General features: G+C 33.1%; 1 protein-coding gene across 4 annotated transcripts; it reads left to right on the forward strand.

Annotated features, from left to right (window-relative positions):
• The first annotated feature begins 10256 nt into the window (after positions 1–10256).
• On the forward strand, positions 10257–13447 carry LOC107413970 (uncharacterized). 4 transcript variants are annotated; one of them, XR_007239455.2, is made up of 5 exons: positions 10267–10784; positions 11311–11446; positions 12170–12233; positions 12634–12807; positions 12886–13021. XR_007239455.2 is itself a non-coding variant. In XM_048469484.2 (4 exons), the coding sequence occupies exons 1-4, from the start codon at positions 10466–10468 to the stop codon at positions 13025–13027; spliced, it is 669 nt and encodes a 222-aa protein (XP_048325441.2). In that variant the 5' UTR covers positions 10257–10465; the 3' UTR covers positions 13028–13447. The 4 variants fall into 4 exon arrangements, 3 of the variants coding, with proteins under 3 accessions (XP_048325441.2, XP_048325440.2, XP_015877529.3); XM_048469484.2 differs by lacking the exon at positions 12634–12807 and having other exon boundaries at positions 10257–10784; positions 11317–11446; positions 12872–13447; XM_048469483.2 differs by lacking the exon at positions 12634–12807 and having other exon boundaries at positions 10266–10784; positions 12872–13447.
• Positions 13448–14771: the final 1324 nt, after the last annotated feature.

Raw genomic sequence — 14771 nt, forward strand, 5'->3', positions numbered from 1 at the left:
CTGATCCAGATAACATGAGATTGGAGGCCATTCTACTGCTGATGAAATTTTTTGAATAGTAAAGAATATGCATTCCATCAAGGCCCCCGGACCTGATGGGATGCGTACTCTTTTCTTCCAAAAATACTGGAATTCGATGAGAGATGAAGTAGTAAAGCTTGTTCAAAATGGTTTCAGATCAACTACATTTCCAAGAGCTATCAACAAGACTTTTTTCGTGCTCCTATTGAAAGCCAAGCATGTTTCTACATTCAATCACCTTAGGCCGATCAGTCCTTGTAACACAACCTATAAGATCATTTCGAAGATCATAGCAGAGAGAATCAGGCCTTTGCTGGACAACATTATCTCACCTTCACAAGCTGCCTTTGTTCCTGGCAGATGGATAGGTGAGAATTCTTTACTAGTTAATGAAATTGTGCACACAATGAAGAAAAAGACGAGAGGTCTTGGTCTGGTTGGTTTCAAAATAGATATGATGAAAGCCTATGATCGCTTAGATTGGGGACTTCTAATTCGAATTCTTTCGAAGTTTGGTTTCTTTTACAAGTTGAATACACTTATCCTGGGATGTATATCTACTGATTTAGTGGAGATTCTTCTAAATGGGAGTGTCTTTGGCAAAGTAGAGATGCAAAAGGGCCTTAGGCAAGAAGACCCCATTTCCCTATTTCTCTTCATAACTTATGCCGAATTGCTTTCCCAGATGCTTCTGAAGCTGGAGCGAGGCAAGAAGATACACGGAATTAAAACAGGAAGAACTAGCCCATCAATATCATATATGTTTTTTGCAGATGATATCCTTCTTTTTTGTAAGGCCAATCTGGAAGAGATCTAAGAGTTAAAGAAATACCTCAATTCATATTGCAGATGGACGGGACAAAAAATAAATCTCTTGAAGTTAGGTTGCTTCTTTTCGAAGAATATTCCAGTTAGTTTAAAGACGAGAATCAAAAATTTGTTTGGTCTGAACGAATTACCAAAAGATGTCAAGTATCTCAAAAACCCCATGTTCGTAGGAAGAAACCATTCCAAGGCATACGAGGATTTGAAGGGGAAAATAGAGGCAAAACTACAAGGCTAGAAGGCTAAATTGCTTTCTCGAGCAAGAAAAGCCACCTTGATAAAATCAGTTATTACAGCAATTCCTCTATACGCTATGTCGGCCTATAAACTCCCAATAAGTTGGTGTCAGGACCTAGAGAGGATGGCAACCATTTCCAGTGGCACCAAGAAACCAATGGAAAAAATTCCAATCTCCTGGTCAATAGTTTGCAGACCAAAGTTTTCTGATGGTCTAGGTATTGGAAGATTAAAAGATGTGAACATGGCTCTTCTTAGTAAGCTGGCCTAGTTCCTAGCTATGGATGCGGACAAATTATGGATGAAAGCTTTAAAAGCTAAATACTTTGCTAGAAGTTCATTTTTGTAGTATAAAAAGAAGAAAAATCATTCATGGAATTGGAGTGGCATTTTTTAGTCCAGGAAGCTTATTTTAAATGGCCTATGCTTCCGAGTGGGTAATGGAAAAGATATAAACTTTTGACAAGATCCTTGGGTGCCAAATAATCCAAGTTTCAAACCTATTTCCAACTCAACCGACGCTCTCAACAATTGTGGCATGGTCAACTCCCTTGTGCAGTTAGATGGTAGTTGGAATATGGAAATGATCCGATTTTTGTTCAACAGGGACACAGTTAACAACATCTATGAGATACCATGTACCAACAAAAACCTTGGTGACAAACTTATTTGGACTGGAAATTCCAATGGTTTCTTTTCAGTAAAATCAGCTTACAAGATAGAATACTACACAGGTACTGTTTCTCAATGGTGGAAGCAAATTTGGACTTCCAAAATACATGAGAGATTGAAATTTTTTCTCTGGAAGTTAGCCAGCAATGGCCTCACCATTGCATCCAATCTTCTATCTAGAAACATGGTTATAGATCGAAGAGATTATGTTCATGGTTGTGGACAACTTGAATCTAGTTGCCATCTGTTTTTCCACTGCTAGGTAGCCATAGCTCTATGGTTTGTTATGCCTTGGAGCATCAAGTGAGATAGATTTCAAGACAAATCCCTCCAAGAGAAGCTAAATGTGCTAATAAATCCTTCTGGAACTCTCCCAGTCCACTCTAGTGACAAAGAGGATTTTTTTCCTCTATGGCACTCTCATTCTAGACTAGCTATGGAAAATAAGGAATCAATCTCTTTTTAACAGGAAAATGTTCTCTCTAGCTTCCACCATGAACAGGTTGACGCTCAAGTTTGAAGAGGTTAAAGCCATTTTATCTCAATCACGGAATGAAGGCATGGATAATTATTTCAACAATTCGCAATGGGAAAAACCTCTCTGCCAATTCATAAAAATTAACACAGATGCTACAGTTAAAGAAGGCAAATCTATGATAGGAATTGTGGCTCGAAATCACTTGGGTGAAGTCTAGAAAATCAGGGTTGTGAGGCTCCAATCAGACATATCAGAACTCGCAGAAGCGTTTGGAGTTTTACAAGGTTTGAAGTTAGCTAGTGAAGAAGGATGGTCCAAAGTTTGGTGTCAGTCAGATGCCACAAACGTGATCACCAAATTCAACAACCCAACTGGTCAAAATACTCATTGGGCGGCTAAAGGAATTTTCACAGATATTGTTTGTTTGAAGCAGCAGTTCCAGCACATTTGGTTCACTTGTTCTTCTAGAAAAGATAATTTCTTAGCACATTTTTTTGCAATTTGTGTTTCCAAAATGATATCTTTGGTTTTGTTGATGCTAATTCTCTTCCTAGCATTTTCTCCTCTTTTGTAACCTAGGAGAGTGGCAGAGAAGCCAACTCCTTTTAAGGATGTATTCCTTGGGTTTTTTAGGTTTATAAAACCATATTTTCAGAGCAAAAAAAAAAAAAAAAAAAAGTTAGGCTGCACATAGTAGGCAATAGTCATTTACAATCATTAGATTTGCATGACCTATGCAATCTAACGGCTATGCATGGCTATCTCCCCATAAGTGGTGGATAATTCTTCTTACAATAACATTTATATTACATTAAATCTATTATATCAAATATATATAATCTAACGATTGTAAATAATTGAACCCACTTATCCATAGCTTCAAAGATGAATACATATTCACCTTAGCGCCATTATATATATATATATATATTATATTATTTCAAACATAGTTGGTTTCATATATATATATATATATATATATATATATATGTAACAGCCTAGTCCATTCGTATGTGATATTATCCACTTTAGGCCCCATCCCCACGGGTTTAAAACGCGTCATAAGTGAAAGGTATCCACAGCCTTATAAGACATGCTTCGTTCTTTTTTCCAACCGATGTGGGATCTCACAATCCTCTCCCTTTGGGGCCCAGCATCATTGCTGGCTCATCGATCCGGGTACTGGCTCTGATACCAACAATAACAGCCCAGTCCATTCGCATGTGATATTATCCGCTTTGAACTCCATCCGCAAGGGTTTAAAACGCATCACAAAAAAAAGGTATCCATAGCCTTATAACGCATTCTTCGTTTCCCTTTCTAACCGATATGGGATCTCACATATATATATATATATATATATACAGGGAGAGAGAGATATAGAAAGAGATATTAATATTTTATTAAAAATATATTTAGGATATAATATGAAAACGTGTTAACATATCAAATAATAAAAATATCATTTTAAATTAATTAATTAATACTAAAACTGTAGTTATAAAAATAGTAACCTTTAATACTTATTACATCATTAGATGCTCAATATAAAATGAGAATTATTTTCTATCAAAATTATATATATGTAAAGCTTTGATTTTACAAATATAGTATACATTGGAGTATATGTGTATATAAACATACATACCAAAAAAAAAAAAATTTTACATACATACAAATGCAGCTTCTAAAAGCATAAAGTGGGGAATCTTTCCTCTATTTGGAAAATGTGCATCTATTTTTAAAAGAAAACTACCCCCACAAAGTAATTATTCTTCCACTTTGATGTATTCTCTCCAACCAAAGGGAGAACCCTCTTTCTCATCTGCCCAAAGCATACACTTTCAGAGTTCAAAAAGGAAGAATGGGGAAAAGAAAGACTATTCAATCTGGATCAACTCCCTATACTAGATTTGGATAATGCTCTCAGGCCTGTTCGGCACTTCTTGAATTGCTAGATGATGACCATTTCCATGCTAAATATAAAAATTAAACACTTTTTTTTTTTTTTCCCTTTTCCCTCCTTTTAACCATCATAGTTATGAAATATTACTTTTGTTTCCTTGGCAAAAGCCTTTTATTGGAAAAAAGGGGAGATTAGAAAGGATTTGACATCCCTAGACTTCCTTGTTTACTTCATCTTCTTCTTCCCCAACAACACCTACAGTAGAACATCCGAATAGACTCCTCAAGCCTTAGATTCTGAATTGTCGTATAGTCTTCAAGCACATTTAGGCAAAACACTAAACACCGTTGCATAAGTCGAGTTTTGGGTACCAAAACTCCAGATAGATCTTTTAAGCACTAGGTTCTAAACCGTTTGTGCCTACTAAATGTAAGTTCCACTTGTTAAGAAGCTGATTTAGCAGCTTTCTCTCAAACCTCCATTTCACCCTTGAGAAATCATTTCATTTATATTCAGATCTATAGCCCACTACCTTTAGTTTGGCCATTCCAAGAATCACTTGCTCCTAATCTTAGAAAAATATTTATGTCTAAAAAGAGATATGAATGAGTTTATATATGATTTTTTTTTATTAATTTTATAACATTATTATGAAAGCTTACACAGAAGATTATATCTATTTATACTTCCAAAGAGATCTATTCATACCGAATATAGCAATCCACGAGACACCTCCTTTAGCACATGCTGTTTTTGCCAAGTTTATGAATAGTTTCAATAAAAATTACCTCCCGTATAAAAGTAGTAGTTTAAGGAGTATCCTAAGAGCCAATGCCGAGGTACATCTGTGCTGCTCACTCTTATAATATATGATATCCTTTATAAAAAGGCAAGAAGCATATCAAATTACAATTCAATTTAATATTTTATTATTTAACAGAGAAATAAAATATCTATAAACTTTTTTTTAATAGGATTCAATTTCAAAATAGACATCTTTTTAGATAAGTTGGAAACAATTTTTAACTCACAAATTTTCAATTGCCCACATTCCCTTTACAAATATTTATCAAATATTTATGCATTAGTCATATGTATATAAAAACAGAGAGATTGAGAGTGGAAAACTCAAATGACGATCGATCCATTTGTTTCTTATTTGATCGTTACTTTTTTCTGTAGTAAAAAGCAAAAATAACGAAGGCAGCTCACATAGAATAGTTTATTAAACGGCACGTCGTTTACAACCTACAGTACTACCGTACATTATCACATAGCCTAGATGAAATACGCACCGCTTTTCTTGCTGAATACAAATAAATTGCATTAAACTAACACGTCATAAAAATATTTATTTTTTCTATTTTAATAAATTTCCTTTTTTTGTCGAAGAGGGCTTGTCGGTGGCAATGATTTTTATTACAGTTAAACACGTGTACAGCGGCTGCGACGTTACTTGTCCAGGACATTGTAAATCAATACAACCCAGTACATGGAGTAACACAAAAAAAAAGAAAAAAAAAAAAAGAACTATTTGGTTTTCCTTTAGAAAATATAAAAATAAACAAACTCAAGGAAATAAATTAATTACCATGAAATGCCAAAAAATATATTGACAACATTAACCTTTCAAATTAAAGTAATATTATTTCTAATATTGGATTTTAATAAAGGATATGTACATGAATACATAACGAGTTAGAGCCGCTCAAAACAGAGAACAAAGCTGAGAAAAAACTCGCATATACTAAATAAAAAACCAAGAGAAACATTTAAGTCTTACATAAATAGTCCAGTTTAATTAGATAAGGAAAACAAAATGAAATTAAGACGACCCATATTATAATCAACTTAATAGATGATAATGGAGCTTAATTTCATTTAGCAGAAGCAGTATTATCTCCATGATCGGTGGTATTACTCTTCTCGTAGTAGTGGTAGATTGCAACCCCTGATAGCACTGCTAAGGTTAAGGCTTGTGCGTGCATCCTACCAACAACCAATATAATATATATCATTGTTTAGTATTATATAATATATAAAATCAAAACCATCGGTCAGATTATACTGGACATTTAACATCTTGTTACTCTTATAATAACCTTATTAGCGAAATTAATCAAAGGTTGGAGTTAAAAAAAGTAAAGCTAATCAAATGAAGGAGATGGATGGTGGTTAGTACACCATACCTGGCATGTATGAGCTTAAGGCTTGGTTTGAGGGGGGATCTGGTGCGGGAATAAGCAAGAGAAGCTCCAATTCCTGATGCCCATAAAGCTCCTGCATGTAAATTAATTAAACACCCATTTTTATTTTGTTTATTATTACATTTATCCAAAGGAAATTAAAAAAGCTAGCTACTTGGTATAGATAAAGTTGTAGGCTGATCAGCCTACTTACCAATGCTGGTGAGCTTGTGCTCTGAAACCCATGACTGAATTGCCTCCATTTTCTTTTCTTTCTTCTTATTCTGATGATTTGTAAGATTAACGAGTAGGGGTGGAAGTGGAAGGCATAAGAGGGGTTGGTATTTATAGACAAATGGTGGATTTGAAAAGCTTGCTCTATCCTTTATTTTTTATTTATTTTTGGGTTTTGTTTGTTGGTGGCCCCTAGGTTTGTGAGTGTATCTACCTCTCCGTTTTTTGGGAACACTGGAAGGGTGTAAACTAGAGGCTTATTTACCCCGGTTTTGTTTCCTACTTTCTGTTTCAGGACCCATTTTGTTTGCGAAACATGTGCTCGATTACTGTGAGCCGTTGGATTTTGTCCAGGAAACGAATCTAGTGGACTCACTTATCATTTTCACAATATCTGACTAATGGATATTGAATAAAGCGTTCGGATAAGTTAATGCAATTTTTTAACCTTTCAAAATCTAAAACTACCATAGCTAGGTGGACTTACAGCACTCTTTGTTTCAAAAAAAAAAAAAAAAAAAAAAGGTGGACTTCAGCACCATTATTTATGCTTTTTTATTTTTTCTTCCAACTTTTATGTGTGTGTATGTGTTTTTGTTCCTTTGGTTCTAATGTTGATTAAATTGGACTAAGGAAAAAACAGTCAATAATCATCAATCTTTGATTCAATTAACCAGAAATTCAATATCTTTCTTTTTTTTTAAATATATATATATCTTTGAAAAAAAATTGTTATCAAAAAAAGAAAATTATAAAATTCTGCTGTAATTTACTATTAACCACATAAAACTGTGTTCTATATTGAACGGGTAAATGAATTTTGCATCCCCTCGATAAGTGATTAATTTCAACATTGATAACCTCAATGAGCTAGAACTAGCAAAAAGGGGTTATTGCCTGTGTTATTAGACAAAAGTAAAGGGATCTGCATACTGCACGTGCTTAATTTATAAATCCTAACCCCCCAAACAATACTTCACCCAAAAAAATAAATAAATAAAAAATAAAAAAATCCAAAGAATAATTAATAATAATAATAATAATAATAATAATAAGTTCCCTATCTTTTACTGAAGATTGAAACTCTACATTGGGATAAGAACTTGATTGGCCGACAAAACCATCAAAACCGTTGGATTAGATAGAGAGCTGTGAAGCTTTGCAGAGTTGCAGGAAATAGTAATATATTATCCACAATCCAAATTCTAAGTGAGTTCACGAAATTGGTGAAGTACCACTGCCAATTAATCCCTTCAAAACTTTTACAAAGTTATGGTTTATTTTTACAAAATAAATTGAGCAGAAATGAGTAAAATATGTCAACATGTGTGGTATTGTGTGAAACTAGGGGTGCCAAATCCCAATACTAAGAAAAGAAAATTGGGATAGCAAGCTTTATGCAACACATGTCACCTTATTCTTAGAGAGGTAATGCCATCCATACCTCATCATGGCCTAAAGGGTAGTATTTTATTTTATTTTTTATTTTTTTTCCTGGCCTAAAGGTGGTTTTAATCGCTAATTTGAGGCATATAAATTCGCTCGATTATAATAACACATTATTGTTGAACATTTTACACCCCTTACGTATTTTTTATTGAAAGGTCATAAAATAAAACATCGGAGAAAAATTATTATAATGGTAAACAGATATATATAAATATATATTTAGCTGTTTGTTAGATTTCATTTTTTTATTTTATTTCGAGGTATAATAAATTTAGCACTATTGCAACACAATGTCTATTTTTTTTAAAAAAATAATTTTTAATGCCTTTATGGATTGTTAAACCTAATTAGTTATATCAAAAATATAAACGTTCATTCAAAAGTCATATTTGTACTGACTCTTTTTACCCTCTTAAGCTAGAAAAAAAAATAAAAAATAGACACGCTTAAAGAGATGATATGTTAGACAGTACGTACGATCTAATAAAACAATATTTATGAGGAATATAATTTTTTTTAAAAAGAAAAAAATAAATCACTACATATTATCAACTATTATTATTTCATTCAGGAAAAAAAAAATATACCCATCATTAATTATTTGATATTTAAACCAAACTATTGGAAATTAATTTTAAAATTAAATGCTTATTAAGTAAACAATCATGTCACATGGATGGGAGCTCTTTCAATCCCTATAGCAGATAAATTGTACTCCACATAGCGAAAGAAGATGTTCTTAGAGCATTTAGAGTATATTCAATAGTAAATGTAAATTATTATCTATGTAGTATAGAAATTAAAGTGTTTAAATCTAAATGATATAAAAATATAATCAATTTGAAAATTATTATTTAATGGTAATATATAGAATACTATTTATGATAATTAATTACATATATTTTGTTTTTTTTTTTAAATTATTTTATTAAAAAAAATTTACTTTTAAAATTTTTTTTCAAGGTTTGAAAGAGCATCTAAAAGAAAAAGCATCCCAAATAGTTTTATGAATTGTAAATTTTTGTTTACTACGTTAGAATTATAGACATTCATCAAAAAAAAAAAAAAAAAAGGAAAAAATCTTTCCAACAGCTCAGTTATATAATTTGTTAAATTGATGTGATAAAAAAATAAATAGATATTGTCATGAAGATTGATTGGTGTGACTCGCAAAACTATATTTATTAAAAATATAATTTTTTTTTAAATTAAGTAAATAGATATTATCAATTATTATTATTTTATTTAAAAAAATAAATATACATATTATTAATTAATTAGAATTTAAACATAATTATTATCAATTTTAAAATTGCAAGTCTATTACTTAGATATTCATTCCACATAAACTAGAAACCCTTTCAATATACATGCCATATAAATGCAATGCAAAGAGCTATTGTAGATGGTCTAAATGGTCAAATTGACTGTGTCTTTTTTTTGGGGGGGGGGAAATCAGTTTGACATGCAATGCGCTAAAGTAATACATGATGTGGTAAAAAAGAATAAATCTAACAATTGATTGAGCTACTAAAGCATCTTCCATGGTAAAGAATTAAAGATTATTGTCTGTCACATATAAATTAATATTATTTAAATTTAAATTATATAAATATACAAGTAATATTAAAATTATATAATAATGTGTATTAAATTAGTTATGATCATTAATTAATTATTTATATTTTATCAAAGTTTTCTTCTTCTTCTTCTTTTTTTTTTTTTTTTTTTTTGTTGTGGGGGGGGGCTCGCGGAGGGGAAGTGAACTTTTTAAATAAATTCACTATATTTAAGAGAAACTTTAAAAATAAACATTCACATTTATAATATTTAAACCATTAACATTTATTCTGAATTTCAAAACCGAGATTCTTAAAATATTATTCATAGCGGAGCACAATCCACATCTGAAAAGCTCCTAAAAGAGACACGCAGAAATCATGTACGTTTGGGAATTCATTCCCAGAGCTTTAAAAGCACTACAACAAAGTAAAAAATAAAATAAAAAATCGTTTCCTATAATATTTGGTTTTTAAAAAAAAAAAAAAGTTTTAAAAATTTTTGTTCTTAATAATTTTATTTTAGAGAAATCACGTGATTTACAGCTAATTACTTTCCAGATTGGACACGGGCTCAAACCACGGGACAAGTTAGATATTTTGGGTCTATCATCGACTAGCCCATTTTCACCTTAGATTTGGGTCTGGGCCCATAAATGGAAAATACCGTCTGGTGACATGGTTGAAGAAGAAGCTGGAACGTGAACCATCCAGACTTATATCCTCCAACCCATATTTGGCTCTGAGATCAAACCAGAATTTTCCCGCCACTCCCAGTGAGTTTCTTCCTCTAGACACATTCTCTCAACACTTGCCTTTGATATTTTGTCTCTCTGTATAGAAAAAAAGGGAAAGCTATTAGCTATGGTGGTCTGAAATGGGAAGCGAGTGACTAGGAATGGAAACCACCAAGCAAAGAAGACTTAGAGTTCGGAAACCACTCTCCGACTGTACCAACACTCTCAATTCCACTTCTCAGTCTTCTTCTTCTTCTTCATCTTCCTCCTTCGCTCTTGTCAAACGCCAAAACCCCAATCTCTCCTCTGCTCTCAAAAGGCTTCTCTCCCACACCAACCCCAACTCCCAGTCCACCACCACCGCAACCGCTAAATCCGCCGACCGAAACGACGTTGTTCCTAAACCTAGCTCCACTCTCTTGCCTCCGGTTGCTGCTCCCACTACTCCGCGGCCTCTCAGATCGTCCTCCTCTGCTTCTGGTCTGCCATGATTTTTTCTTTTTTCTTTTTCTTTTCTTAAGTTACCAATTTTATTTTATTTAATTTGAAATCTAGGGTTTTGTGATTCCGGAATTCAGGTGTCTGCAAATTGTATGAGAATTTTTGGGTTTGCAATTGCTCCGTTTTTTATTTTGGGAAAGATTGGGTTTATCCCAGTTCTGATTCTTAAGAACTTACTGAGCAATAGTTTCGTATGGAATCAATTTTTGTTTCTTTGGAGCAACTGATATATCGATTATTCTTTTTTTTTTTTTCTTTTTTTTTTTTCTTTTTTTTTCCCTTGGAATGTGTCTGGCTGATTTTGGGTAGTTGGGACTGTTGGGGTTAGTAAAAATATATTGCTCTTTGTTGTTTCTAAATTGCTTACTTAAGAGTTAATGCTTTCTTTAAGTTGAATTATTAGCTCCTGTATGTTTTTAGCTTTTGGGTGGTGGAACACGTTTTGTTCTTTGAATATTTTATGTGGTTTGAGAACTAATAGGTAAATTCCTTGTTCTGGGCTAAGGTGTAGATGATCGTAAGGTTTCTGAGCCTTGTTCAGTTTACACTCGAAGACACACTGCAGAAAAAAGGAAAAGTAAAGGGAAGACGATTGCTGAGCCTTCTACTTGTATACCTACACTAAAGACTCGGAAAATTGGGTAAATCTCTTGTTTCATATGTGCAACTTTGTTGGACTCATTAATTGATTCATAGAATTCCTATTCATCATCATCCAACAACTCTAGAAGGAAAAGGAGAACATTGGATTTTGAATAATTAGATAAGCAATTATTTACTGTTATATTGATAACACAAAATGGGGATTCTTTTATAAAATTAGCTGGCACATTTTGTTTAAAATGATCAGACTCCATCAAGGTTTGGCCTTCGAAACTGAGAGTGTGGCTGGGTTGGGGGAATTCGGTGTGAGTTGAAGGCTTAAGAAATGTTTATAATTCCATTGGCTATAAATCCTGTGTTTTAGGACATCTGAGTTTTTTTTGAAACTTTAGTTATTTCTTTTTATATGTTTGTGTCCTATTCTTTTGAGCATAATATCTTTGTGAGCCGTAGAATTCGCCCTGCATTTTGTTGATTGCAGATGCGCAGATTGTTGTCTTGAAATTTTATGTTACCTCCCCATAATTAAAAACACACTGGTTTTAATTGATATGTTGCTTAAGTGAAGAATAATTTAAAATAAGTTCAACTTGCGTGGCTTCTTCTATGTTTATATTCTCTATGTGTCTTGCCTAAATATAGCAGACAGTGGAAAAGATATTCATTGTTTTATGTGAGGCAAAATTTGACTTATTTTATGTTTTTCCTGTAAATTTTCTAATATTTTCTATGGGTTTTATAATCCTTTCCTTGAAAAATAGGGAAGAAATAAAGGAAGATGGAGGTGACGGTCTGTCCAAGGCACGCACAGTTCCTCGTAAAAAGGTTAGTTTAAAGATCAACATTCTGTCAAATTCCTCTTACGTGCAGGAAATCTAATTCTATTGTTATCTTCTCCTTGGGAACAAGTTTTCACAATAAAATAGTCAACGCCTATTCACTTTGAGTTGTCAACTTATGAGTAGGAAAACACACTTCGAGTTGTCAAGTTATGAGAAGGAAAACACATTAGCCCGATGTAGTGATATTCTGTCTATGACTATTGACCTTAAAAGAGTTCCTGTTGTATGATTGTTTTATTCTTTACTTTCAGGGAGTTGTTTCGCCTGATTAACCATATTCTAGACTCAATACAGATTAGTGTCCTTCAGTTTTGCAAATTTTATTTAACTCGTTTAATTTTCATAAAATATGGAGGAATATTTATGTTTAACAGTGGGCGTAGGTAGTGCTGCTTGCTTATTGAAACAGTCATCAACAGTTTCAAAGAATCGAACTCTTTTTGCTGTAGGATGTGCGTCGCTAAATATAGGGAATTCATGTTGCGGGCTGTAAATTGCTCATTTTCTTATGAAATTTTGGCATATAAAATTTCTTCTGAAGCTGTTTGCTTGTTCTGGTATAAGTAAATTCAATCATGTACACTCGGTTATTAATATTCAGTCAAACATTAAATCTGCCAGTGGTTTTACTGCAGAAGCAGCGGCAGATACCGTCCGAGAAAGATGTTGCCATGCATGCCTTGCCACGAGATTTTATCGAGCAGCAGAGAGCTTACTTTGCCGAGATCGATGCATTTGAATTGCCAGAGGAGGAGGTTGAGTCAGTTGAGGAGTTAGATTAACTGGAGAAAGATGTAATATAAAGCATTTACGGTGAGCAATTAACTCAATCTAACTGATCAATGTTCGATAGTGTAAACTCGACTAACTCAAGTAATTGGCACCCTTCTACAATTACTTCAATACAAGTCCTTGATAATCCTCTGGTAACAACCTTTTGCTCACCAAGTTATTGTTCTTGTATAGTCATACTCATGGCAATAACGTTTTGTAGCCTGCAGTTTATTCCATAGAATTGATGTCCTTGCAAATCTGAATGGCTGAATCCAATTATGTTTTTCATTTGATCCGGAATCAAGAGAGCTGTAAGCATAGGATATGCACTAGAGCTTAAGAATTTGGATTCGTTTCAAGCCTCATGTATTCAATTGAAATATGAGTAAAAACCTCAATTCATTATTTACTATTTTAAAATGACGTACATGTTGGTTTTAATTGGTTATACTGGCACTTGGTGCAAATCCATGCCGCATCATCAGGTACAAAGGTTAATTAGTTTTAATTAGTCCAGTACGGCTAGCGTAGCTGGTGGCAGCTGTCGGCGTCCGGAGATATATTGAAAATCAGCTCCTATCAGACTTTTCTTTTTTCTTTTTCTTTTTTTTCCTTTGTTGAAAAAAGCTTGATTGAACCCGTACTTGTAGCTTTGATGGTGAACGATTACTGTTACCATGTGCTTTTGGACATATCTGACCGAAATATGGAATTTGAAAAAGTGCGTTTATAAATTTTTAATGGTTTGTTTGTTTTCCTCCTATTACTTGCTAAGCACTGCTAGCACATGGAATTTTTTCTTTTCCTGTTGGCATCACATCAAGGCCCTACATATTCCCTCAACGTATGTGCCTTCTTGTTTTTAACGATCAAGCTTTTCTTTTTATTCATTCAATCAGCTAATAGGAGGCAAGTTTGTCTTTTGATAACATGTTATAATGTCCCCTGTAAAATCCTAATTTAATTTGAGTTGATATGGAGGAGTGAAGCTGGCATTATAAAAGTGGGGGATTCCAACACAACTTTTGAAAAACAGTGGATTTTGCCTTTCAACTATAAAGACACGGGTGAAACTGTAACATGGTTAGCGATTATGTGGATTAAAATATGGTAACGCTTGTCTAAATAAGAAAATAGTCCACAAAAGCCAAAGTGTGTGACTTGTAGTGAAACAAAAATTTTATATTTTATCTTTAAGTCAAAATACAACGGCAGCAGAGATTTTGTTGGGACATATTTATAGTATTACATTCTAGAACATGATACATTATACACTGTTATTCACATATGTGCTAGAAAATTTATCAGCAACATTCGTTTAAGTAGTTTTAAGCCAACAAAATTTGGGTGCTCAATTAGGAAATCCATGTACAGATGTACTGGACTATGGCTTTAATAGAGACTTTGCGTTACTTTTGGGTGATAAGATAAAAGAAAAAGGAAAAGTATTTACCCAAAAATAAAATAAAAATAAAAATAAAGAAAGAAAACAAGATAAAGAAAAAGTGAAGCTTATCTTTAAAGGACCCTACTTGTGGTATTACATCAACGAAAATGTTAAGAGGTTATCCACTCTTTTGTCTAGCAAGTGTTATCTAGTTTTTGCCAAAACCACACATATTCCACATTTATCTGCATTGGCTGTTCCCACCTTTACTTAGAGCCACACAAAAATTATAAGATGAAACTGTTTGGAATAGCAGTTAACAATTGTTAGACAACTGATTGGACATGAAGGTTGCATATC

Source organism: Ziziphus jujuba, chromosome 8 (assembly GCF_031755915.1).
Source record: "Ziziphus jujuba cultivar Dongzao chromosome 8, ASM3175591v1".
NCBI lineage: Eukaryota > Viridiplantae > Streptophyta > Magnoliopsida > Rosales > Rhamnaceae > Ziziphus > Ziziphus jujuba.

Coding starts and splice junctions, on each gene's coding strand:
- LOC107413970 (XM_048469483.2), top strand. CDS start 10,466: ATGGAAACCACCAAGCAAAGAAGACTTAGAGTTCGGAAACCACTCTCC. Junction 11,447..12,169: donor CTAAAGACTCGGAAAATTGG/GTAAATCTCTTG, acceptor CTTGAAAAATAG/GGAAGAAATAAAGGAAGATG. Junction 12,234..12,871: donor GCACAGTTCCTCGTAAAAAG/GTTAGTTTAAAG, acceptor TAAATCTGCCAG/TGGTTTTACTGCAGAAGCAG.